Source organism: Pholcus phalangioides, unplaced genomic scaffold (genome assembly GCF_987345545.1).
Source record: "Pholcus phalangioides strain wild (caught in Gottingen) unplaced genomic scaffold, Ppha-v1.0 ptg000022l_1, whole genome shotgun sequence".
NCBI lineage: Eukaryota > Metazoa > Arthropoda > Arachnida > Araneae > Pholcidae > Pholcus > Pholcus phalangioides.
In genome coordinates this window covers 1,223,337-1,250,972 of record NW_028301615.1, presented here as the reverse complement: position 1 = coordinate 1,250,972, position 27,636 = coordinate 1,223,337, and the positions used below count along the sequence as shown (strand labels likewise).

Here is a 27,636-nt window from a genome sequence, read left to right as displayed (position 1 = left end):
GGTTTTGATTTCCGGCGGGGACTAGATGACTTTTCTTTTCGAGTTCACCTCAGCATAATATTCAGAAAACGTGTATTTCCTTGTAGAGATTCTACTTGTTAATAATTTTTATATACAGAAAAGAGGCTGTACGAAGAGATATTGATGTTCAGGGAATTAAAATTCTCTGTTTTCAAAGAGACTCGAATCCTGGACGAGTGCTCTACCAGTAAGCTATGAAAGCAGATAGAATATTCCCTCCTTGGAGAGTATAAATAGTGTATGCTGGATGGCTCCGTGCGATGGACGACTGCAACATTCCGGTACGTAGAGCACTCGTCCGGTGTACGAGAGATGGAGTTTCGCTTCTCCGTGAGGGTAGAGATGAAATTTTCTTTCCTAAACATCAGTATCTCCTCATACAGCCAGTTTTCCGTGTATACTGTGTTAATAGGTGGGGATAGGGCGTCTTTCTCTACATACGTGTTGCCATCTGGTGGCTTTGATGTTATTTGCGAGCTAGTAGCGGAATGTTGTCACCATCCATCGCACGACGCATAACTTTGACATCATAGATGCGTTAGAGCCGGGCATATACACTCAACTCATTCTGGCATGCAACCGGGCCATTAGAAGTTACCCTTGAGGAATGTCTTCGAGATACACGTATGATGTGGAATTTTTACGTGTCAATGAATTTTCTGAAAACATTTGGACAGCGCAATACCCGGAATAGTTTTCGAACAATTCCACAGCTCACCTCCAATTAAGTATGCCCAACTCATAAAAGACTTGGACTCTTGAGGTATCGTAGCGTCTAAGCTGTGTTCGGTATTCATTTTGAATACTTTATTTTTATTTACTGTTGCGCCCATAGAGAGCGCTAACTCTGAGAGAGCGCTCATAGAGACGCCCATAGAAAGCGCTAGATAAAAATAAAAATCTCAAAAAATCTACACAAATGCCAGATTCATGCAATGTCTTGAAATTAGAAAAATAATCACGGAAAGAAAGGATTTGGGTTTGTGCAAAAAATTGAAAGTTTTGGATGCAATGAAAAACAACAACTTGAAACTGAAGTTTTCTGAGTATGGAATTTCTTAAGCGCTAAGTTGTCGAGTATTTAGAAAAATTTGGATGAAATTGAAGAAGATATTGGCGATAGAACGGAGGCGCTTGATCAGCAAACGCGGAAGTGGAAAATCCAATTTCCACAGTGTCGACCAAGATGTATTGCAATGGTTTTCTGCTGAGAGAGCAAAAAACGCATCAATCAACGATGCCATGATAAGGCAAGGAGAGGAGAAAATCACCAGAGATTTTGAAAACTGAAAATTTTTCTTGGGAATGCAATGTTCAAGGAAATTATGGTTACACACAGGTGACGACAAAAAAAAAAACAACATTAAAAACAACAACAACACACCACCACGATGTGATGTTTAAGATATCGCAAACTATACAGCCTTGATTACTTGATTTCCCTTGCCGAATTTTACTGCCGAACCGTTGATCCTAGAGGTATACTTCCAATTAGATAAATTATCCAAATAACGTATAGAATATACGCCATTCGTGTTGAAAGGGGTTGTATGATTATTAAAATAAGAAAATTAACTTTTTATACGGACACCCTGCCCTCAAAATGCCAATTAGAAAGTTGTTGCCCTGTCTCTGTGATCCCAACAAAAAAAATCCCATGTTTCTAAGTGCAATATTGGCCAAGATAATATATCCGATTCAAAAATCGGGGAAAAGTTGGGAAAGAACAGCAAAAACTAACGGACAAAGCTTCTTTTCTCCTTTTTTTATGCTCTTCTTTCGGACCTTTCCTCCAATTTTTTTAATTCAAAAATATCTCTGCGGATATTGACTTAGAAAAGTGGATTTTTTTTGTTGACCTTCTGAGAGACAGGTCAACAACTTTCTCACTGGGTTTTGAGAACAGGGTTCACGTATAAAAAGTTAATATTCATATTTTAATAACTATACAACCCCTTGCAACATGAATGACATATCTAAGTTCTACACGTTATTTTGGATACTTCTCTAATTGAAAGTATTCCTTTAGGATCAACGGTTCTCCAGCAAAATTTGGCAATACGAATTAAGTAATCACATTGTACAAAATATTTTACAAACTATACTAACGGTGTGAAACGGGGAATTGGATTTTACCCTGCATAATGGAATAACTCGCCTTATATCGAATGGGTGGAACCGTTGATATCTGTTTAAGCGGGGCTGACTGTACAATGTGATTCTGATGCATCTCAATCAAATTCTGTAGCACACACACTTGTTGCAAATCACTGCATTCATTTTTATTTCTAATGTGATACCGCCGCTATGGAATGGAGGGTTCCCACAGCCGCAGCAGAACATTGATCAATGGTGTGTAGGCTTCAGAATAATGATCTATCCACTAGATAGGGATTAGTGGTTTCATTCCCCTCGTCTCATGGAAATAACACGCTTGGCACAAATCCAGTTGATAATTTCGAACACCAGCACCGTGGTGAGTCTCAGACCCGATATTTTCGAGCATAACTCTTGCTGATGAATGACTTGGTGGTATGACGTGTGTTGTATAGTGTTATGCGAATATCTCTTCATCACCGAAGTAACATGTTCTCTAGCGCTGGTGCGCAATCTATCCTCGTGCATAAAGAATTTTGCCTTCAAGTTTAAGCTTTTATCAGCGAATAGCTATTATTCTTTTTTGGTCTCGTGAAACGCTTCGTGTAATGGAAATGGAAGACATCAGTGCACTGTTGAACAATTTCATAGATTTTTCGAGCCCTTAGAGACATGATAAGTGAATTTCTTTGGATCTCTGTCTAACGTAATGCTCCTACAGAAAAAACGCGATGTGCGAATCTTTTCGCTTTGAAGTCGTTCAAGTATTACGTCAGCAAAATTTTTAGCCATTTTTGACCCTCTCCCCCCCCATTTTCAGATCACTGAAGTAGTCCCGTGTTACATTCAAATATCACTTAAGTAACCAGCGACAGAGTTCCGGAAAATTTAAACGATCCGTGGCACTTTCAGAGATCCCCATTGAGTGACATGTGGCACAATTTTAGAGCACTTAAGCGGCCTCCATTGCGGTTGTACATCACACTCAAGTTACCCGCGGAACATTCCCAGATTATTTAAGTGATCCGTGGCATAATTACGGATCACTTGAGCGATGCATTGCACAGTTCCAGAGCACTTTAGCGGCACGGAAACATTTCCATATCACTTATTGAGTTGATTTTTGTTCTCGGTAAATTTAAAGCGAGAAAACATTTTTAAAGTGAGGTCGACCTCCGGACACTTGAGATAGTGTTCAGGTCCTGGGCTAAACTTCTCTTGTGGGGTTTCTACGCAGGGTCATATCAGCATCACGGGCCTAGGCGAAGTCATGTTTTTGGATCTCGTAATAAGTTGGAAGTAACAGCTTACACATCAACATACGCACTCTCGTAAACCATGGTACAAGATCTCGTCATGTAGCATCGTTCTTATGAACCCCCCGGTCATGACTAGATTGGCCCCATGCATTGAGATGATCCCCCCGGTTTTCTGGGCGTTACTATTGGAACGTGAAAGTAACTACAATTTTCCCAACATATTTGCCTTAAAAGCTTTATTTCCTTTTTTATCTAATTTTTTTGCCACTGCTTTCTGTGCCCCCCCCCCTGGCTCTCTGTCATGGCTCTCCTTATTTTATTTTATTTATTAGACAAAACATCACAAAGACATACAAGGCAGTAAGACAAAAAGAAAACTACGAAACAAACAGTATTTGACCAAAAGGGATGCAATCCTACCATGGGTCACAAACAGTAATTCAAATGGGACAAATTTTTTGGCAACCTTGAGAAAGTGTACAAAATCAATAATACTCAATATCACATTAACTTTTTTTGAAGAAGAATACTACTTAAATGTTTAAATGTTAGCCCCCTCTCTCTCAAATTACAGTTATTAGTTAATTATCAAATAAAATCAAATGTTTAATTTCCGCTATTTCAAATACGCAATTTACTATAGCTTTTTTAAACATATCAAGTGAAAGCTGTTGTCTATTAGTACCATTAAACTCATTGCATAACCTTGGAGCAAGAAAGCATACCAAGTAAATTGTTTTTCTTGGTAATGGCATATGATACAGATTCGCCGTTCGTATATTACTTCTTTGAGTAATAGCTCTGCTGGGATACCAGAGTCAAGATTTTTATACACGAGCAGCAATACTTTGTATAAATAAAGTTGACGTACGTTAAAATGAATTAGGGATGCCTTGCCTTGCGAGAAAATATTGTCAATGTGCAGAATATTTCGTCGAAAAAAATCATAGAAACGATGATTATAGATGGAATAGAATTTTTGAATGTTCCTCCCCAGACATTTCATCCACGTGCATAAATCCTTAATATATGTAGAAATAACCATGTATAGAACACTTTTCTCAAACTGTTACACTAAATAATAGATTTTAGTTTACGCATGTAACTCATAATTGCTCTTAGTTTAGTGTTAATTAAATTAGAGAGAGGGAGTTAACATTCCAAGTTGGATGAGGTATATAACTATATAATCCAAGGTATTTTTATAACTTATTACTCTTCCTCTATGTAAAAGCAACATTCACGTATAATATTGGGTTGAAAATCATCGCATGCATGGAATTTAATTTCAGTTGTCTGTGTATTTAGATTTATATTAAATTATTAAAATGCATCCATTTTGTTTTAATTGTGTTAAGCTGTAGTCGAAGGCTTTTACTTCTTTTACTCATGGCGGAAAGACCTTTTTGCAATTTTTTTAAAAATCGAATCTTCATTTGTGTGTCAGCAGTTCGTTAAATTATTTCGTTTTCACCCGTGGCTACCTTGAAATACTACAGGACCACGGGGGGGGGGGGGGGGGGGGGGGCGGAACGACGACAAAAATTCCTGTGAGGAATTTGATCGGTTCGGTGTATGCCGAAATGTGTTGCGTGCATATATGTGTGGCTCACGTATCTATTGTCTATTGCTAGAATTATTGCCGTCATTTGTCTTCAAACGAGACAAGCAGCGAATTTGTCACTTGACAGGAATCTTCCACTTCATGCCTCAACTCGCCTCCATGCCTCCTGAATCTTATGTGCAGCGGAATGCTGTGAAATCTGCCTGATTTCTTACGCAGTGGCATGCGTTTGCAACCGGATTGTGCGTAGGTGCGAAGTCTGCTATTCCTTAAAACTCTCTTAGGGGCCCTAAAACATACATGCTCAACCTATGACTCGCGGGCCCAATTGAGCCTTCGGAGTCATCTGATGTGACCTGGGACTAATTTGTAAAATTTAACTAAGTGGCACATTTACAGATTACTTGAATGACCCGCGGTGAAGTTCCATATCCCTCGAGGGATTCCTGGTACTGTTCCAGACAACATCAGCGTCCCACGGTTCATTTTCGGATCACTGAAGTGACTCGCTGTACTTTCCTAGATCACTTCAGCGGATCGTGTGTGGTACATTTTCAGATCACTCAAGCGACCAGCTGTACATTTCTAGATCACGTAAGTGGCCCGCGGCACATTTTTTAAAGATAACTCAAGTGACCCGCGGCATATTTACACACGTCCCGTATATCACTCATGTGACCCGCGGTACCAGTTCCACATCCCTCAGCCACATCCCGCGGCACATTTTTTAAAGATAACTCAAGTGACCCGCGGCACATTTACACACGTCCCGTATATCACTCAAGTGACCCGCGGTCCAGTTCCACATCCCTCAGCCACATCCCGCGGCACATTCCTAGATCGCTCAAGTGATCTGGGGCGCTGTTTCAGATCACCGTAGTTGTATCCGATGCACATTCTCACTTCAATTAAGTGACCCGCGCCACATTTCTAGATCAATTAAGTAGGCCGCGATACGTTTTCAAACCAATGAAGCGTCCTGCACTTTCCTAAAGGTTGAGCACCCTTGCTCAAACACTGACGTGCTTACTGGAAAAGCAGAACTGGAAACGGCAGAAACTAATAGCATCAACTAAAACTACTTTTCTTGGCTTCCACTACTCCAAACATTCCTAATTGAGTCATTCCTTCCAGGAAAAAAAACGGTAAGACCATCCAATGATGATAGATAGTTGACTGCGTGTGTGACTCTCACACACAACACAAAATCCTTCAACAGTTAGAATTAATGTGGGAAAAAGAAGTCTCTAAGTATTAGTACATTTAACATTGCGCTGTAGATCTCCTCCGTTTCTAAGATTTGCATGGAGCTCAGAATAAATTATGAATAATTAAAACTATTTTGTGACAGGAAAATAACGGAGTTAAAGTACGTGCTCGCGTGAACTGACACAACAACACTGGAATTTGACAATATTCACATAGAAAGTTACAATAATCGCCATCTGCAATGTTTCTCACGTCCGAAACGTGGTTTGGCACCACCACCATACCTTCGCTGAGGCAGTCGATCGAAAAATCTTACGAGCAACGGTCGGATAAATAATATTTATACACATAATAGTGGGAAAAAATTATACTATAACTTGAAAATAGAAGAGAAGAGATTAGTGTATTTGACAGCCGGTTGTCGAAACTTGAGGAAACGCTTGACAAGCCAGTGACGAGCACAGCGCCAGCTATTTCTTTTTTTTCCATCTTTACCAAAGCTACGCAATACTCAAAAATCTTTCCTCAAATCACTAGCGTTTTCCAAACACAACAAAACTCAGCGATGATTTTCTTTATAAGTCGAACTGAACAATGTTTTTAACAACTAATATGAATAATTTAACAAAACAAGCAAAACTGAACGATGCGTATTAATAGTAAAAAAAAGCAAAACTTTTGTTTTCAACAGTAAGCAGTATTAATTCTAGAAACATATGAAGAAAGCAACAATTTTATTATAACAAGATAAATTCCCAAATTTTTTCAACAGTCATTTTTGATAATTGAAACATAATAAGTAAATAAAAAAGAGTAATTAAATCAAACAATGGGTTCTACAATCTCAAAAACTCAAGAATATTTTTACAAAAAAATCAACCATTCAACTATCGATAACCATAACAAAACCATAACAAAAATCAACTATAAACAGAGAAAATTATTTTAAATTTCTCTCCAACAGTCTAGACTAATTATTTATTCAGGAAACAAATCGAACAATGTTTTTTTTTACAGAGCAACAATGATTTTTTCTGTAGAAAACAATAATTATCCAACAATCAAAACACAAGTGTGATTTTTTAGCCCCGAAAAAATTGAAACTCAAGTTCGGTTTTTCCAACAATCGAACTACAAAAATTATTTTTTGAGCAATGAAAACTCTACAATGATTTTTCCAATAAATGAAACTAAAGAATGGTTTTTCCAACTATCATAACTCAAGTAATGATTTTCCAACAATCCGAACGCGAGAATGGTTTTTCAAACAATCAAAACTCAAGTAAGGATTTCCCAACAATCCAAGCACAAGAAAGGTTTATCCCAACAATCCAAGCACAACAACATATTTTTCAACAATCGAAATTCGACCGAAAAATCCCTCGAACAACGGACTGATAAATTTTTCACATAATAGTGGAAAAAGGTTATATTATATATTGTACACTTGAAAATAAAAGAGGAGAATAGATTTGTGTCTTTGACAGACGGGTGTCGAAATTTGAGAAAACGCTTGACAAGTTAGTGACGAGCAGCGCCAGCCTATTTTTTTCGGTCTTTGCCGAGCTTCGCATTTCACATTGAGAAACAGAGAAAGATGCCTTCAAGTCAACTTAAATTGGCCACAGTTATAAGCCTACTTAAAGAACAGTGAGTATACTGTATATATATATAAGGTGGTGGCAAGATTTGCTGAGGAAGAAAGAAAAATAACTTTGCTTGCTTGCTTGCTGCTGAATAGGCGAAAATGTGCCATTTTGTTTTTAACGCGGATTAAAACGTCACGCCTTTTGACAATTCGGCTTCTGTGCTGATAGATGGAACATAGTGACGGCGGTGGGTCTTAAAAAAACAAAACATAATCTTCACGGTGGTTTATTACAACATGTACTATTAAGAAAATACAAAGTGGCATTTAAGAAAGACTTTGGTTGTCTTTGCCTTTCGACACTTGAGTTGTCGCGTGATGAATGGACGACTCTTGAAGGCGTTTTTGGAGGCATTTAATAACGGTATCGAGTTCCCGTGAAAATATAGAATTCCAAAAGGCTCTTTCTACATCGAAGGCGTTTTGTTTTGTCATATGTGCATGTCGCATAATCGATCTTTTTTGGGAACGAGTTAACAAGGTCCGTATTCACCTTCGCTTCGAGGGGAGCCGTTGGATGTCTATTAGTTAATGACGGATTGCAAAACTGTGGTCGTGAAAACGATTTCATGACTGTATTGGTTTACGATCTTTCTTAAAAGAACATTAATCAATTTCATATTGATTAATAGTAGGTGTGTGTGTGTGTATTTGAGGGAAATGAGCGTGTTCGTGAAGTATGGTGATTAAAGCTTTTAGAGGTTTACTGAGTGGTGAGTTCGTATCGCTTAAGTAATTAAAAGAGAGAGAGAGAGAAAAGACGGAAGGATAATGCGTCGATTTCAATTGATTCCACGTTATCAACTTCAAGATTCTATTTGTACGAGATCTTTCTTACCGTCTCAGTGGCAATTTACGAGGTATCTCGCCACCCAAAAACCAGGGCTATATAGTAAGGGCTGTTTCATCTCTTTGATGCCACCCTGCTCAATTTGTAAACTTGCTGCTACCTTGGCTCAGTGGGAGTGGTTTCGGAGCTGCTGTATGACGTCATGGCACTCAAACAAATATGGATGCCATATACGGGTATTTCTGAAATACAGCAACCCAATTAAAAATGCAATTGCAAAAACTATAAACAATATAATATATCGCTTAGGAAACACACTGTATTTTATCATTTATTACATACATGATAAAATACAGTGTGTTTCAAAAAGAATCACCCGATTTAAATTTCGTATATTACGAAAAATATTGAACACGTAGACTAATCTTTACATAGACTAATTTTATATCATATGGCTAATCACAAAGTTCTTTCACAAACGAAATTAAAGGTTCTCAATATGTCCACCTTGAGATGCACGGCATATGTCTATACGGTGGTCAAATTCGTCCCAAACTTTTGCGAGCATGTTTGCATCCACTGCGAGTGGATTTCTGTGGCCTACGTGCAAAACTCTGTCGGATACGCTTCACATTTTTGTCTGACATTAGGAGACAACCAAGGGATTTCCCTTTACATAGACAACCCGCGTCTAGGAACTGTTTATACCATCGCCTAATGCTCTGAGCGGTAGGAAGTTCAACACCAGGGTATTGTCGGCGAAAAGCACGATGAACAGTTGTTACTGACTCACACTTCGCGAAGCTTAGAACACAAAACGATTTCTGTTGTGCAGTCGAAATCTTGACAAACACTGAAGTGGCGGCCGAAGGAAGAGCGGTAGCGCTACCTGTCAGCAACAGCGTGAAACTCGATATTTCCCTCTTTCGGATTAAAAGCTGAATAGTTATGATTTTTTTAAATCGGATGATTCTTTTTGAAACACCCTGTATTATACAATTCCCATAAAATGTATTTATGGTTGTCTTATTCTAAGTATGGATATCTTCTCGATTTACCCCAACATGTTTATCGTATTTCTTTTTAAACGTGTCAATTGTGTTACAATTTACAAGCACTTCACTTAAATTTTGAGCACTTCAATCATATCTCCCCGACAAATGCGTTCACACAATGTAAACACATTCAAAAAATGAAGTCTCCCTTCATAATTCAAGCGTCGTGTGCCAATAAGGACGCACGTAGCTCTTCTCTGCACCCTTTCAAACAAGTCTATGTTCCTCGGTAGGTATGGTCTCCAAAACCTTACAGCATATTCCAGCCCATGACGAACTAAGCCTCGAAAAATCGGAAGAATGACTATGCATTTCGTGTAAATGCCTCAAGAGTTTACCATGTTGGACCCGATCGAATGCCTTCTGAAAATCAAGGTGAACAACATCTACATTTTTGCCCTTACCCAAAGCCTTCGTCAAGTGATCATAGAAGCAAAGGAGGTTAGTTACACATGACTTCCCCCTCCTGAATCCATGCAGATTATCCGACAATACACTAATCTCGTCTAGCCACTTCACCAATTCCTTTTTGATAATAATTTCCAAAATTTTCGAGAGAGTCCAAACTCACTAGACGATAATTGGACACGGCCTCTCTACTACCCTTCTTAAATATCGGAACAACATTAGCAAGTTCCGATCCCTTGGGACGATACCCCTCAGTAACACTACTTCTGTAAATGTGTGCGACTGGCCCCAACAATTCATTAGCACATTCTCTAGGATAGATATCATCAGGTGCCTGGTGCTTTGTTTGCACGCACATTTTTTAGAAGATTTAGGACCTCCACGTCTTCCACTTGAATATCGTTGAGGATTTTATTACACCAGGCAATACCCGTACAATGAATATAATTTTCTCTATTAAAAACTGACGCGAAAAAGTCATTGAAAGCACTACACATACTTACATTGCTCTATACCACAGACCCTCCTATCGTGAGGGAACCAACTGTCCCCTTACATCCATTATTGGCTTATCTAAAAAATTATTTTGGGTCAGAACCAATGTTGTCTGCCAACTTAGATTCAACTTCTTTTTTATTATCCCTTATCGCTTTCTTCAACGTCCTTCTTTTATCAACAAAACTTTGTCCACTTTTATACTTTCTGAATGCTCTTTTCTTTTCAAGATAAAGATTACGCACGCTATCTGTGAATCATAGGAGGGTGTGATGTACAAACACGCTTTTTTCGAACAAAGGGTATGACGTTGCGCAAAACAGAGGACAGCTTCGTACTAAATTCTTCCCATTGATTTACCACCCAGACTGATTCCAACCGGGCTTTGAAAACTTCCGCTAACCGTTCTCTTAAAACATCAAAGTTAGTTCTCCGAAAATAATTTTCTTTTGTTATCAATCTTACTCGAAGAAAAGTTGCAGAAAAAACTGACGACACGATGATCACTGGAAGAAAACTCGTTCCCCACCGAAACATGTTTAACAAGATCCTCAGAACTTGTGTGAACTAAATCCAAAATAGCAATACCCCTAGTGGCTTCTGAGACAAAAAAATTGTCGAGCGCCAACATAAGAAAGTGTCTTTCATATTGATCTCTAGCAGAAAGATTCTACCAATAGATACCCAGGTAATTGAAATCCTCTAGTATGACAACCTTCTTAGCTTACACATGTAGGAAATTTCATCATGAAGTTTGGATCCCTATTCGGTGGACAAACCCCAACAATAAGTTTATGACGCCTTTTGTTTTCAAGCCCAAAACATATATAGTTTCAATATCACTTCTCTGCACGTTATACTCTTTAGCCTTCAAACATGATTTCACATATATCAAGACATTCTCCCCCCCCTTTCCTATCCGATATATAAGTATTTCTTTAAAAAGTATCGTATCCTGCGATGTGTAAGACAGATGGCTCTGTATCATAATAAACCCGACATAGCATATAAAATGCGACCTAAACAGAAAAATGTACACAATAATTAAATCGACCTTCGTCACCTGGGTTGTTTATTTCTGTAGTTAAACGAGACTACAATGTCTCCATCTCGACTTGGTTCATCACGCTGCTGATGTTTGTTATGAAGGGTATATGGGTTGCGTATTTGAACGGTATGCAAGAGGAATAGGATTCAATTCCCGTTCATATCAGCACCAACAACCAGAGAAAAACTCTTTCCAGTACATTATGAGTTTTTTTCGCCAGCCAGGTGACTCGGAAGGCCTGTAGCTATCCTCTTTGATATATGAATAACGACAAAAAGGAACATTTTATGAAATAGTTAAGGCGGCCAAAATTACGGGAAAATTCAGAAATGTCCCGGGAATTACGGGCCATATGGTTGAGTTAGTTACTTGCTATCCTATCCTCTCAAGAGTACCACAAACTCTCCAAATACAACGAAATCTTCAGTAAGGGACATCCATGGGACCAGAAATTTTGTGCCTTCAATGAGTTGTCCTTTATTCAGAGGTAAATGAGTTCTTTTTCAAAAGGATACGGATCGAGACATCCGTCCCTAAATTAGAGGTATCTCCTATAGTGAATGCCCCTTAAACGGAGGATTGACTACTACTACTTAACCGCATACGCACCTCTTACACATTCCTTGAATCAGTACATGCCAGAATGTGTGTTCTTGAAGGTATGTGTGTGGCCCCTAACGTATTTATGTTTCATAGAGTTGTGCTTGTTTTACGTTATTTAAACGTTGTGCTTGTTTTGTGGTTTTTTTTTTGGAGAGTTGTGTTTGTTTTATGCTTTTTTTTGGAGAGTTGTGTTTGTTTTATGTTTTCGAAGAATTGTGCTTGTTTCATGTTATTTCAGAGTTGTGCGTGATTCACGTACATTCCGAGTTGCGCTTGTTTTGTGTTTTTGAGATAGTGTTTGTTTTATGTTTTCTCGGAGAGTTGTGCTTCTTTTATGTTTAATGTTTTTGAAGAGTTGTGCTTGTTTCATGATTTTGAAGAGTTGTGTTTGTTTCATGTTTTTGAAGAGTTATGCTTGTTTCATGTTTACGAAGAGTTGTGTTTGTTTCATGTTTTTGAAGAGTTATGCTTGTTTCATGTTATTTCAGAGTTGTGCGTGATTCACGTACATTCAGAGTTGTGCGTGATTCACGTACATTCAGAGTTGTGCTTGTTTTGTGTTTTTGAGATAGTGTTTGTTTTATGTTTTCTCGGAGAGTTGTGCTTCTTTCATGTTTTTGAAGCCTTGTGCTTGTTTCATATTCTTACATAATTAGAAGTGAAGATAGAAAATGCTTGAATTTTCATGATATTTAAGTACCGTGTTGAAGTACCGAGGACAGACTTTAATCAAATGGGACATCAGCTCGCAGTTGGAGGAACCAGTTTGTACCCAACTAAAGAAGATGCACGATACATTATTTGAATTAACGAACGAAATAACGACTTTAACACATTTCAAAACATCTCGGAAACGTTTCGAATTCTGAATTTCCTTTTCTCCCTTAAGGTTATGATAAATTCAAAATATGTATCCAGAACCATAACTCTCCGAATATGCTATATAAATTTTTTTTCCCAATTTTCTTTTGAACACAGCATGGAAAGACTTTCCGTGCCTTTTCTCTGCCGATAACGGGAGTCCCATTTCCTTGGAACTCGGAATTCAATTTCGCGATTAGGTGCACACATTTACAGCCCTCTTTCCCTTTTTTCTGTTTTATAGAAATCTCTTGTATTTTTTTTTTCTCCAGCACTTGACCGTAAAAAAATATATATATAGTATATGAAGAATAGTAACAATTTTCTTACGTTTCTTCTTTGCCTTCCTCCACCAAGCCTTAAAAAAAGTGCTTTTCTTGTATGAGAAACTATATATCCTTACTTAATATTTATTTATTTCACTTTGCTCTACTATTTCACAGTTTTATTATTTGCTGAAAAATTGGACGGAAAAACACGTTCTTTTTTTTATATAATTTTTTTTCTCTTGGGGATGATTTTCATGAAATTCGTTTACATTATACATTTTTTTTTTCTTTTCTCGAAGCAGACTCATTTTTTTTTGCTCACGTTTGGCTTTAGTCTTTTTGTTTCCTCTATATTTTTCTCGTGTTTTTGGCACTTTTCTGAGAGATTATTTGCCGAGTTTTCATCGGAGTTTTCTTTTTGCCTTTTTTTGGGTAAGAATCCCATTATGTGTTTTTTTTTTGCCTTTTGGAGCGAGAATATTGTGTTTTTGTAAAGCTTACCGGATGTTGAAACTTGAAAATTTTATTTAAAAAATTGCTCAAGGCTGTGTCACCGCATGTTTTAACGTGAATATGTATTCAGGACCTATATAGTGAGTATGAAGACCAACCTTGTGCCCGAAATTGACGATATATTTGTGTAAATTGAGTGTAGCTCGATTTATTTCACAAAATATGCGTTTAACCCGAATGTGAAAATTTCATTAATCAATTATGAAATCTTAAGAAATGGAAGGGGTTGTTCGTCACGTTTTCCGTACTTAAAAGGTATCGATTTTTCTTTTGTATTCACATCTGTGCTATCGATAAATCTATAAATAATTTGAAAATTTACAAAGGAAAACTAAACGGTTTAAAATCTTTAATTCTCTCAGTTGCTTTGATGCTGGGTGATTTCACTAGAGATACAACGTCCGTGATGTCGTCCATTTGCTATACCTGGCACTGGTGAACGATAAAATATTTTCCCATCTCTCCTATGGAAAAATTTTATTCACAGTCACTTGGTAAAAGCTTTTGTTGGACGCATCACGCACATTAAACTTTTTTTTTCCCAACAAGTTTGAATAGGAAATAACCTTCCAAGAAAATAACCAAACGAGGGAGTAGCTAATGTTTTTGTAGGAGAGAATATAGAACTAAAATTTATGTAATGTGAATTGCATTTTTTAAAGCAAAAGAAGAAGACATAAAAATTAGTGTAAGGTGTTAGTGTGTATTACGAGGTAAACTAGGAAAATTTCAAGTTTTATACTGTTCTAAGGTACACGATCTGTTTTGTTTCTAGGTACATGATGCTCTATTATTTGTGAAAAATATTAATAACTTTATTCACAGTGCTTGGTATGATTGAGCACTTGGTATGGTTCATCAGGTGATTGCGTGGATTATAATTAGTAAATACAGTTTTCTAACTAGCAATGTTAAGGAGAAACACGACAAAAACAAGCACAAAATTTCGTTACGAAACCGGGCCTACTCGCAAAATCTCTGTAGAGTTCACAGAACAAAGAACTGAAACAACATTCAGGTGTGAGGTTATGCATTTCTAATCTCACGCATTCCCAAAACATCAGATAGAAGAATGCAGTACTATCAATACTATTTCCAGTGTTTCAAAGGGTTTACTATGTTCAAGCTACAACCGTTTCCCCTGTTATATGTGGTGGCCCCAACGTGTTATGACGGCTGTATTATTCGTATTTGATGTTTTAGAAGTGCTGCCGTCTGTCTAGACCGAGAAAACTAACATTCACTCAGTCTCTATCACACAAAGTCATTTCAGCGCACTGTCCCACTAAGCGGAACTCGGGTGCCTCTTAGTGAGGAGATTTATTCAAACATGAAAATGACATCGCCGGCTATCATTGGCAGCAAAGCAAGTTTTTTTCAAATGGGCAATTGCAATCATAAGCGTCGTCAGTGAGTTTAAGCGGATATAATGAAAACAAAGTAATATAATCACATGTTGTGAAATCAGTATTAAATGAATAAAATCAGCAATAAATAAATTGAATTACTAATTCAATAAAATCAATAAATTAATCAACAATCTAAGTTCGTACACCTGTGAATGGTGTCAGCTTAGTTATAATAATCTTGCATGATCGATGTCTCAACTTGACAACACTTTCGGTTGTGTCAGTCCATCTCCTGTTTCACACAAACATTTTCCCAAGAAAACCTACAAACATGAAAGCAACAGTTACGTCTTGTAGGAAAGAATAGCGTAAGGCATTATTTCTCATATTTTCATTTCTCTTCAAAGGTATTCTGATATTAGTCAGCTATTTTCAAAGGAAGTGTTCGCCATTGGCGCTTTTTTTTGTCTTTATAGGGGGATTGGTTCCCAGATACAAATACTCCCCGCACCATAAATAACTTTCGTTCTTTGTATATTCAACAAACGTTCGAGGGTTTTTTTTTCCTATTTCCGGAGAAAGTCACCTTTTTCTCATTTTTGTTGCCTCCATGTTTGCTCACGAATGACGGAGAGAAGAAATCTGTGATCTCCATCCCGTGGTTTTTTCCTATCTCTCTCACCTTAGTGGTAATAGTAGAATCGAGAGACCTATTTCTGTGTCGGAGAGGATTTCAACGAGATCCGTTTCTTTTCTTTTCCAGGGTTTCCTGGTGATAATTGAAAATCGTGTAGTTTTTTCCTTCTATCTTCTGCTCAGGAATAACCGCAAGAACATCATTAAGAGCTAGAGACTATTATCATCCGGCAACACCATAAAGAAGGAAGAGAGAGAGAGAGAGAGAGAGAGAGATAAATGCTCCAAGGGACACCGAAGCCAATGGAGGATTTCTCATTAACGATATCTAGATCCCGTGATGACAATTATATTACAAAAAAAAGAAGAAAACCCCTATCTAACTGGATAATGAAATCCGGAATGAGGAAAAAAAAGTGCTTTTTGAAGTGTTTTTTTTTGGATTTCTTAATATGAAAGGTTTCTTTTACGGAAGATATGTAACAAGGTTATTTTGGTAGAATTTCTTGGGGGGGGGGGTGCACCATTTCCGGCTCGTTGGGACCAGCCAAGAGGTTTCATCCGGTCCACGGAAAGTATTCCGGTAGAAAAGCATCCATACACACACAACATGATAAACGCCTAAGCTGATCATATTTCATTTATAAAGATAGGGAAATCGGGATGCATACGGAATATCACCAATTGTCGCAAAAAATTGTCAAGTGCAAGTAAATTTGTCAATTACAGCGAAAAAAAAAGGAAAAAAAGAAAAGAAAGAAATTTTCCAAGGCAAGTAAAGTGTCTTATTTCAGCTAAGAATTTGTCAAAGGCAAGTAATTTCACCAATTGCATCCGAAAAAAATTGTCAAAAGCAAGTAAAGTTACCAATTATCACTAAAAAATATACCAAATTCAAGTAAAGATGCCAATTACAGCCACACAAGTTGTCAAAGGCATCAGCTTATAAGTCACTGATAATTTTTGTCACACCACGATCATCTACACACGAAGGCTGATTAGACCGGAACCTACAATTTATTGCCGATTCCGAACAGCAGCGTTCGGCATAATGCTTTTATCTTGTAGTGACCGATCATAAACGATGCTCTGTGACGTCACGATGTCACGTTTTCAGGTTGCAGCGTTTTTCGCCTTGCGATGGATGGTAACCTAGCAACGGATCGCCAGAGAGTTTTCGAACGTTTTAGTGAGTTGATCGTATTTCGTCGTAGAGTATGGATGTCGCGTATAACTTGTCCGCGTGTGTAAATAAAATGTTGATGTCTTTAAAAATGAAATTTACATCTTCTCATTGCCGTCGCCTTTAATCTTTATACTAACCGGTAGGTTAAATACGGTTAAAGTTTCCGACGAGGACGAATCGTTTATCGAACTCGCGACACCTCTAAACATCCTTTGGTACATTAGGCGAGTGTCTTACTGACATGGGTTACCGCCCATCGATTTATAAGGCAAGAAAATCATCTCCATTTTTGATTTCAAAAATTCAAGTTAAGCCTCTTTGAAAATAATGGAAACAAATGAGACATTTTATGAAAAATTACTGGAATGTTTTCACCATTGCCGCAGAAAGTGACCTTTTTCCTCATATTTTGTTGCCACTACGTTTGCTCGCAAGAGCGAGAGAAAGAGAGAGACGGAGAGAAGAATCCCGGGATTTCCATCTTTGTGGATTTTTTTTCTCTCGTCTTGTTGGTAATAGTAGAATCGAGAGACCTATTTGTGCCGGAGAAGATATCAACGAGATCCGTTTCTTTTTTTCTTTAGAGTTTCCTGGTGATAATTGAAAATCATGTTTTTTTTTCGGTTCTACCTGGAATAACCGCAGGAGCGTCATTAAGAGTTAGAGACTATTATCACCCGGCAACGCAACACCACAGAGAAGAGAGAGAGAGAGAAAGATAAATGCTCCAACAGAGACACAGAAGCCAATGTGGGGGGTGATGTCTTATTTACGACATCAATTAAATATATCTGGATCCTGTAATGATAATTATATAACAAAGAAAAGAAAACGCCTATCTAACTGGATAATGAAATCGGGGGAAGAGGAAAAAAAAATAATAATGTTATCGAATCTGAAATGGTTTTTTTCTGGTCTTTCTTTTAATTGAAAGGTTTCTTTTCTTGAAGTAGTTATAAGGTTATTTTTCGGTGGAATTTCTTATAAAGGGTGTTAGAAATTATCTCAGGAGTAATGCTGTTTACAAAATTCATATTTAAAGAATTTAGGATTTTATTTGGAAATGAAAAAAAAAATATTTAAATGTTTCTCCAGTAGGTGGTACTGTGGTTACAGTGACGGATTCTTATCACGATGACACTTCATTTCACTTCATCACTAAACATACTCCCGCTCTGTCTCCACGGGAGATATATGCTGGGTACCCCAAGGGGTGTGAGTATGCTGGGAGAATCGGGCAATGTCCAAGCCCGGAGAGCTTTCCAAGCATGCCATTACAGCCACGAACACTACCACCGGAACCGCAGTCACCCCCGAACTCCCCTCGCAACTACACGTTTATTGTACTTGCCGGCTAAAATCACTAAACCCACCATCACCGGCGGGTGATAATCGCAACAATAATACTATTTAACATGGGTCGGTGCCATACAATAGACGAATCGCCTGCAATTCCAGCTGGGAACAACTAAATACTAAATAGGTACAAATATAATATTACCATATTAGCAAGATGAATTCCGCCTCTACAGGGAAATTGGCCATAATTACAGGTGGGCTCCCACTCGGCCGTCTGTCCGAGGAGCTTCACTCCCACCCAGCCGTCTACCGGGAAGGTCGCTCCCACTCAGCGATTCGCTAAGGAGCAGGTTGTATTGATTATAGCGATGTTCCCCGCAGTGGCAGTTACGCGAATGAGGGATTATAGAAGATAGACTCATAAGGGGCCGTTCAAGTATTACGTAAGCAAATTTTTAGCTATTTTTGATCCCTCCCTTGTCAGGAAAAGTCAGCAAAACGCTGACCCCCTCCCCCCCCACTTGTCAGCAAAATTTCGTCATCAGTTCTGCCCCTCTGAATCCTAACTCATATTTTCATAAAGGGTGGTTGATGACGTAAGCAATATCCAAACCAACCCCCCCTCCTTCTCATCAAAAGTCAGCAAATCGGAAACCCCCTCCCTCCCCCATCGATGATGACATAATACTTGAACGGTCCCTAAGAAGAACTTGGCTTGGTAATATACATTAATATGATAATTAAAAATAACCTGCATTGGTGACATCTACATTTTTTTACCACGGTGACCCGGGTTCGAACCTCACCGGTGGTCGGCTGAAGTTGGTTTTTTGTGGTTCCCAACTCCGAGCAAATGGGAGCCTATCTCCCCATTAAGAAGTCTTGCTACAGAGAGCAACAGGCCTATAATATTCAAGCATTACACTTCATTCACAACTTGAAATATAGATGGGAGCTCTGAAAAATCAGACACAACACTAGATACGCACTTATACTGTTAGGGATCCACACTGATACTTCCGACACAGCTCATTCGGTAGTAAACTGTCTATGGCGATATATCGGAGTTGTGTTCGGTTTGATAGAAAGAAAATAGATGGCGTTACTTCGAAAGAAGCACTAATTTGTGAATTATACGCATGAAGTGGAGCTGAAAGACTGAAAAAAATTGACCAAAAGAAAGTAATTTCAGGAGATACTGAAACAAAAATGGAGGCGTACAAAAATGTTTACCAAGAAAAAGAGGAATAACACGAAGAAAAAACATGGAAGAAAATTTTAATATTAAACTTCTGATCGAAAAATTTCAATAATTTTATGCAAAACTTACAAGAGTTTGATGCGTATTGTTTGGTACATATTATATTTCCAGGTTACCTGCAACTCCGGAAACGGTGCCGAAATTCACAACGACACGTCGATCTTCCAGAGCCTGAGATGCCGGACGGAAACGGGCGTGAATTTGCCATTGGAAGAGTTCAGGTTGGACACCTGCGCTCGGTGCTATTTCTACCTGCCTCCGTGGGCATTCGCCGATGACAACCAGAAACTCAAGTACGTTCCCATCCGATAAACGTTGTCATATCATATACAGGGTGTCCTGTAAGTCCTAATTCGGCCTTCATCTCATTAACCGTTCGTCGTAGGGGTAAGATTATAATTTAAAAAATGCATTCAAGAATCACTTTGTACCCAGTTTCTAGAGTGGAAATACAGTGTGTCATAAAGCCGCTGTGATGGTCGAGAGGTTATACTGGTTATAGTGACGGACCCTCGTCGCGAGGTCCCGGGTTCGAAGCCCACCGTCACCACTGTGGTTGTCGGCTGAAGTTGGTTTTCCGTGGTTCCCAACTTCCAGGCGAGAATGCGAGCCGATCTCCCCTTTAAAAAGTCTCGCCTCAGAGAGCAACAGACCTACAATTGTAATTCAATCATAACACATCACTCACTTCGTTTCTGAAATATAGATCAAACACAACACTACATACGCACTCAGACTGTTAGGAACACACACAGTTACACTTCCGGAACAACTGACTAGGTAGTAGTAAATCACCCAGAGATGGTGATAGACCTGAGTTATGCTCGGTTTGAAAGAAAGAAATTGAGTCATAAAATAAAATTCTAAATTTTTATATGGCCCCCATATTTTTCTACTTCCAATTAGGAAGTTGTTGCCCTGTCTCTTCTGAGGATAAGAAAAAAAATTCACGTTTCTAAGTGTAACATTAGCTGAGATATTTGAATTTCAAAATAGGAAATTTGAATTCGCGAAAATTGAGAAAGAACATCATAAATGAGGGAAGAGAGAGAGTTGTCAATTACTGTGTTGTTCTTTCCCAATTTTTATCTGATTTTTGAATAAAAATATCTCAGCAAATGTTGCATTTGGAAACATGGAATTTTTTGGTTTACCTCAGGAGAGACAGGGCAACGACTTTACAATTGGAAATTAGACGACAAGGGAACCGTATAAAAACTTGGATGTTCTTTTTTATTTTTTTACTCTGTATTTCCACTCTTAAAAGTGGTCCAAAGTGATTTCCGAACACATTTTGAGCATTTTTTTTTTAAAAATTAGAACCAAATCTTTCCGTCGAATTAAAACTTGAAGGACACCTTGTATAGTGTTACTATTTATGGATTGAATTACAAATATAGTAACAAAGATGTATGTATCGACTGTGTTTTTGACATTATTTTGGTACAATACCTGTGGGCAAGTTCTACGAATTAGTTCATGACCACTATCGACTCACACCATGGCTGAATATTGCCCGACATGCCCGGGGGCATGTGAAATTTCGACTAGGCATGTGCTTTTTTCCCACGTATACCTGTCACATTAAAAAAAAAATTGAAACAATTTATATATATACGTATGTATAAATTTTTTTTTTCATCGACGATGATGCAAGTGGTTCCTACGCACGTGCGGGAAATTTTCCAGAAATGCTTTCTTTGGCAGCCATAATGAAAATGTGTAATCAACGTGTTTTGATAGATTTTCACGACCGATTTTCATCCCTGTGCGGTCATGAACACTTATGTACTGCAAATGGGCTGTTCTGGAAAGCAAACTGTCAATTCCAGCGAATTAGTTTATCCTGATGGGATGCACGGAAGAAGAGGAAAATACTACTTTTTCTGTTCGCGTGAAAAAACACATTTAAAAAAAAAACCCGTACATTATACATGGCCCTGTTATTAAGTAAATAAAGTGTCCGTAAGGAATAAAAATTCTACAATAGATTTGCGCATTTTTCTGTACACAAAGATATCGGAAAACCACACACACACACCAATAAATATGGGAACTCTGCCGCCATCTATCAAATAAAGAGAGAAAGAAAGTAAACTAATTTTTCACGCTAAGTCGATTGTTGTTTCAAAACCGGTATGCAGCATGAAAACGAACAGAATGTCTTGTAACATCATATAATATGTTTTTATGTTGCATATATATATATATATATATATATATATATATATACCGGTGTAAATTTCACCCGTCAAAATATCGGTTAATATGTTTGTTCATGTTAATCACTAAATCACTTTTGAGAACATAGTAACCGGTTGTTTTGGCGTTTTATTTCATTGTTTTATTGTTCATTTTCATTCTGCATATATATCAGCTTAAAACCAATCATTTTTTTTTACGAATTATAACAAATAGTTTTGTTTTTATTCCATAGATGACAGCAAAGGTCCTAACTTAAAGCAGTTTCCCGTATTCATAATAGCCAAGTAAAAATATGAAATATAATAAATCAGAACGTTAGGGGAGAAGTTTTCCTCCAAACATTTATTTTTCACCGGTTTGCAATTTTTTTTCTCGCATTTAAGCGAATTTGCGAAAATGTTCAATAAATTACAGCTGTCGACAATGAGAAAAAGGTTGCAGAGAACACTGAACACCAAACTGCATAAGGCCAAGGATTTTAGTGACAATGGGGAATTTTATCCATAGCATTACAGTTCGTTACATGCCCGACCGGGCATGTAGATTTTTGGGGATTCATCCGAGCCTGGCAGCCTGTTAGCCATCCCTGTTACTCCTTGTGCAAATCATATAACACAATGTATCCAATGACACAATAACCTTTGAAATCTCGATACATTGTGCTCATTGTTTCTCATGTTAAGATTATGTACATAATATTTTACACTATCCTAAATCACTTACATCCTTTATCACATATGAGCATATTCATGTATTTAGATGTACGTCATCCATAATAACGAAAAATGTTTTCTGAAATTGCTCGATTTCCGTTAGAGCACTAATTTCTATTCTTTGTTGGAAAAAGGGGACAAACACACCAAGAAATGCAAAGTATCCAACAGGAGCTTTTATGAATTATTCAGACTGGCCGACGACGACGACGGCCGCGGGAAATTTTCCCGGAATAAATTTACCTTATTCAAAAATGCAGTTTTTAGTTTTCCTCCGCATGGATACATTGTAGAGCATGAGCCCCGAGTGCAGATGCTCCGGATCAGTTTTTGCTTCCATTTTTCATTCAAAACAAATGGAGCGGAAGGATAATAATATAAAAAGATCTCAGAGAGTTCTTTCCCGGTCCATTCTCCAGTCTAGGAGAACTTTATTTCGTCCAGTCCTTGTTCAATTTCGTGTAACCAGTTCACGCTACAATGAACAATGTCGAGTATGTCGGACCAACAGAGTGTATGAATGGAATATGACGAAACTTACTGGAACAGAAAAATGCCTCTCGCATATATGAAACCATGCAATATACTGTATAATGCACGCGTTAAATAAATAAATAGAGTTTCGCTTTTTCCATTGTAAGGGCGAGTTGCGACATGAATATTCTGCTCTTAAAGTGGAAATGGAATGTTCTTTTCCTTTTCAAATCTTGAAGTACTGTATATGTACATTGAATTCTAGGCTTGCGGTTAGCCTCTATGTTTGTGTTTGTGCACAATGCACAACCCCCCGGATTATTGTTAAAAGGCAGAGGTTCCAAAAGTGTGGGGGTCACGATTCTCTGGCAGGTCTCATTATTGAACGAAGGGATCGCGAGAGAATTTCCAGTATAAAAACATTAAGATAAGAGATTGTTTTTGATATTTCACAACGTTGATGAAAATATATCAAACCAATGTAGGGGCTTGATTATTGACTGAGCTATTCAACATAGCGTATATTCCTAATTAGAGAACAACTAAAAAGGTAAATACACAGTAAAATACGAAATTCCTGTTTTTTGAAAATGGATGTTCGGGAACCGGACTGGGTTGCTCAAGGCCGTGACTCAAGTCTTGGGCACCGTCACGATGAACTGGGACGTGGACTGGCAGCCAAGTTACAGTGAGGATGCAGTTTTGAACCCCGTTGACGGCACAGTGGTGGTCAGCTGAAGTTGATTTTCTGCGGTTTTTAAGCTTCGAGGCGCGAATGCGAGCTCCGGTCTCCCATTTGAAAAAGTCTCTCCGCAGAGAGCAGGGACACCTACAACACGACATTGACAAAACATGGAAATTCAAGCATTTCCATCTTTAATTCAGAAAATGGAAGACAGATACGAACACGAAACAAGCGCAACTCGACAACATGAATACGTATGGGCCACACATACACTCAGAACACACATTCCGACATGGGCCGATTAGTTTGAAATTCCGTAGAGAAATGTGTACGAGGTGAATGCACAGTTTAGTAGTAGTAGTAGTAGTAGTCAAGCTACAGAAGTAGCCAAAGCAATTTGCGATGCAAAACAACCATATTGGCCGTGAACTTGTAAAATCGCGGTGCCAAACCGTGTATGAGCATGTTAATTAGACAATGATCATGCAAAATATACCATGAACTTGCAAAGTTCACCACGTAAATTTTGACATGTCTCGATTGAGAAACGTCTTCTTTTGAACGGAGATAACGTTAGCGCACGTGTGCGTGCGCGTTCGAAAATATATTGAGAACACTTCCTGTGTATCAGGAGGCCTTATAACAAGTGGCAGCTGCTCGTTCCTCATAATGAAAACGTCGCGGGTTCCCAAAAATAATAATAGAATAAAAGCGGAAAAGAAACTAGAGCAGCAGCAAATTATATTTGCTTGCGCAAACATCCAATGATAAAGAACGAGGACCTGAATCAACACAAACTCCTCTTTTTCCTAGAGATAAGTCCGGTTTCTTTTTTACCCTCCATTATTATTTGTACCGTATGTATGGCATCGCTTTCTCCTTTGGTAGGTTTCGAATGAAATAAAGAACAAGTCGGACTCGCAGTATTTGATATCACTGTCTGTTGCCATTCTTTTTTGTTGTATTACTGGATCATTTTCTCCTCCAACCTGTGCTATGGAAGTCTTACATTTATTCAGCCTGGAGTGGAAACTTATTGCCATTAGACATCACCTTTATTCAAACAAAAACCACAGAATACACAGATATATACAGGGTCCATTTACTTTTTTTTGTTTATCAGCGACTTATTGGATATCAGCCCAGACATTTATGAGAATTTAGGGCTCTCGCAGGAGAAGTGGGAAAAAAATCCGAAGAAGAAAAATTATGGTATAGTTCTCCCCTACGAGATAGGACGTCACGTCGTCAGCACGTCACGTGATATCAGACGATTCTATTCTTTTGTTTCAAATTGAAACATGAGAACGGATTCTGCATCTGCGCGTCAAATGGTTCTTGTTCGACGTCTTTAGTGCTATTTTGTTATGAAGAATACGTGTGTGATCGTATCCATAAATTCATGATAAAATTGGCGAAAAAAACAGATTTGCGCCAAGATAGCCGGAGAGAAAGTTTCCCCGTGGAGAATGTTCCTCTGTTTCTCCTCATGATGAAACGAATTCTCTTTTCGGGAGTATTCCAAAGTATAATCTACACTTCCCAAAATCTCTTCCAGCCTCACTTTGTGGAGTGAGTCTGGAACAAAGTGTGTGTACCTAACAGTCTGAGTGCGTATCTAGTGTTGTGTCTGACTTTTAATGTGTTACTGGAGTGTAATGGTTGCATATTTGTACCGTTTAGGCCTATTGCATTCGCCCCTCGAAGTAGGGAACCCAGAAAACCAACTTCAGCCGACCACCACTGTGGCGACGACGGTGACATTCGAAACCGGTTCTTCGCGATGCGAGTCCGTCGCTATGACCACTCGACCACCACAGCGGCGGTTTTTGAATACAGTATCGTAATAACCAGTCGAGAGACTGAGGCCGCCTTTAGCACCATTGGCTTTCTAAGGAACTGAATTTTCTTTGATTTAATAGTCATGGGGAAAAACTCTACTTAAGGAATAAAAAATTGGTGATTCTTGTAAGAAAACAAAACCATGAAATTTTTCTATTAATGACATGGTCGGCCGAGACCGGTTTTCTGTGGTTTGAACATTGAGGCGCGAATGCGAGCCTATATATCCCCGTTAAAAAGTATCACTACAAAGAGCAACAGGCCTACAACGGTACAATTATTTAATCATTACACTTCACTCATAGTTCTCAAGCGTATGCCCTTAGGGGCGGGGCGCTTAATATTTTAGCTTCACTCATAGTTAGAAAAATTGATGGCAGCTGGCAGCACCATAACAAGCGTGATAAAGATACAAACTGCACTTTTGATTCACAACACACGCGCGCACATTTTCCAGCACGGCCCATGCCTTCTTCGACCACCTGCTCATTGAGTCAAAGCGGCGGGCCATGATCTGGTTAGGAGGTGTTGATGGCACAACGTGTGATCAGTTAATGGCTGTATAAAATATAAATACCGAATCATATTGAGATTTTATTGGTGAAAGTAACTGGTGCAATCAAGGCAAACTGAATGCTCGTTACCTCAAGGTGATAAATGCGTACTCAACAAGGCCCGGATAACGGAATTAGATGAGAACTGCGATACACCTGCTAGAAATAGGCTTACGTAAATAGACTTTCATAATGACCTATTCAAGTGGGTATTAAAAGATTAGAGGTTTTGAAGTAATTAGAGTTAGGTGGATTAGTTATTATTCTATCAGGAATAGAATAATTAATCAATTTAATCATTTAATCTCTTGCACATTGAAAATTAGTTTCCCGAAAAAAGAAAAAGAAATTAAAAAAAAGCTGTTAGATCTTCTTCCCTCACGCAAGTGTTTAGTTTGAAGCAATAATGATGACCAGGGATTTGGAAAGCACTCAAATGAATATTCCTGTCATTACACAATTCGCCCTTCATAAATCAGTCTTATAATGATGATATAGTCTTTTCGCTGCTATCGCATTTTATAACGACGGTGCACCATTACCTTGAATGCAGGTGATGGCGTTTAAATTATAGCTAAAGATGGAGATGCATATGTGACATGCAGTTTATCTATATTGGCCGAAATTTTTGAGTTTTGTCCAGGGAAAGTTTTAGGTTATGGTCAGGAGCATTTTTGAGTTTCGGTTAAGGGAGTAAGAGTAATTTTTGAATTTTGTCCAGGGAAATTTTTTGAGTTCGGTGAGTTAGAGGGAGGAGGGTGGTACACGATCTTAGCTTCCCATGCTTCTCTATGAGAAAAATCTCCTTCCTTTAAGGAACATTTAAAAATTTTCTATTCACTTTAATTAACAGCTGGTTGATGCGAAGATATATTTTTTGGAAAGAGGGAAAATTCAACTGCCCGTACGGAGGAATCGAATCCAACCATCACCACCTAGAGATAGAAGGCCTTCGCACTCTGCTTGTGACGGCAAGTAAGTAGTACATTTTCCCTCAGAATATTCAGGGAAAAAAAATTCCCTGCTCGTGCCAGTATAATCGTTGCGAGGAAAAGAAATGATCGGGCTCAGAATTGGTGATTTCTATGCTCCGCATCCAATCACTATGCGGTATTTGTGAGTCAATCAGGTATATTCTACGCCAAAATAAGAAGAAACAAAATAGGATGCTGTGTTTCAAAATGTGGCAAACTTGCTAGGTAGTCTGAATGACGTTTATGGCAAACACTGCAGAGGCCTTCTATCTCTAAGTGGCGATGATCCAACCCGAACGCCTTCGTATGGATAGCGGAGAGTGACGTCATCCTCGGACTTTGGATATGTTCATACAATTCAACGAGAGGATTTAGGATTTTAATTGCTGGTTATTTTTTTCTTCGAGTTTTGACTTTGACAACATGCAACTTTTTCAAGAATCACCAAAATATACCCATATTTTATGCCATGAAAATTTTTAAAATGATTTTAATAAAAAAATCCTCCTGTTAAGGTATGTAGCAGCGTAGTGTTGAGAGAGACACAAAATTTCAAGACATTTGAATGAGTGGTGTTGAAAAAAATGTTCCTTATCTGACAAAAAAATTTGTTTTTGA

General features: G+C 38.2%; 1 protein-coding gene across 2 annotated transcripts in view; it reads left to right on the top strand.

The window, feature by feature from the left end:
- Window positions 1–27,636, top strand: part of LOC149069305 (calcitonin gene-related peptide type 1 receptor-like) — a 103,086-nt gene that overhangs the window by 17,506 nt on the left and 57,944 nt on the right. For both annotated transcript variants that reach the window (XM_089249602.1, XM_089249601.1), the window contains exon 2: window positions 19,683–19,864. In XM_089249602.1, coding sequence (XP_089105728.1) covers window positions 19,683–19,864 — 182 coding nt within the window. The remainder of the gene's footprint in view (window positions 1–19,682; window positions 19,865–27,636) is intronic.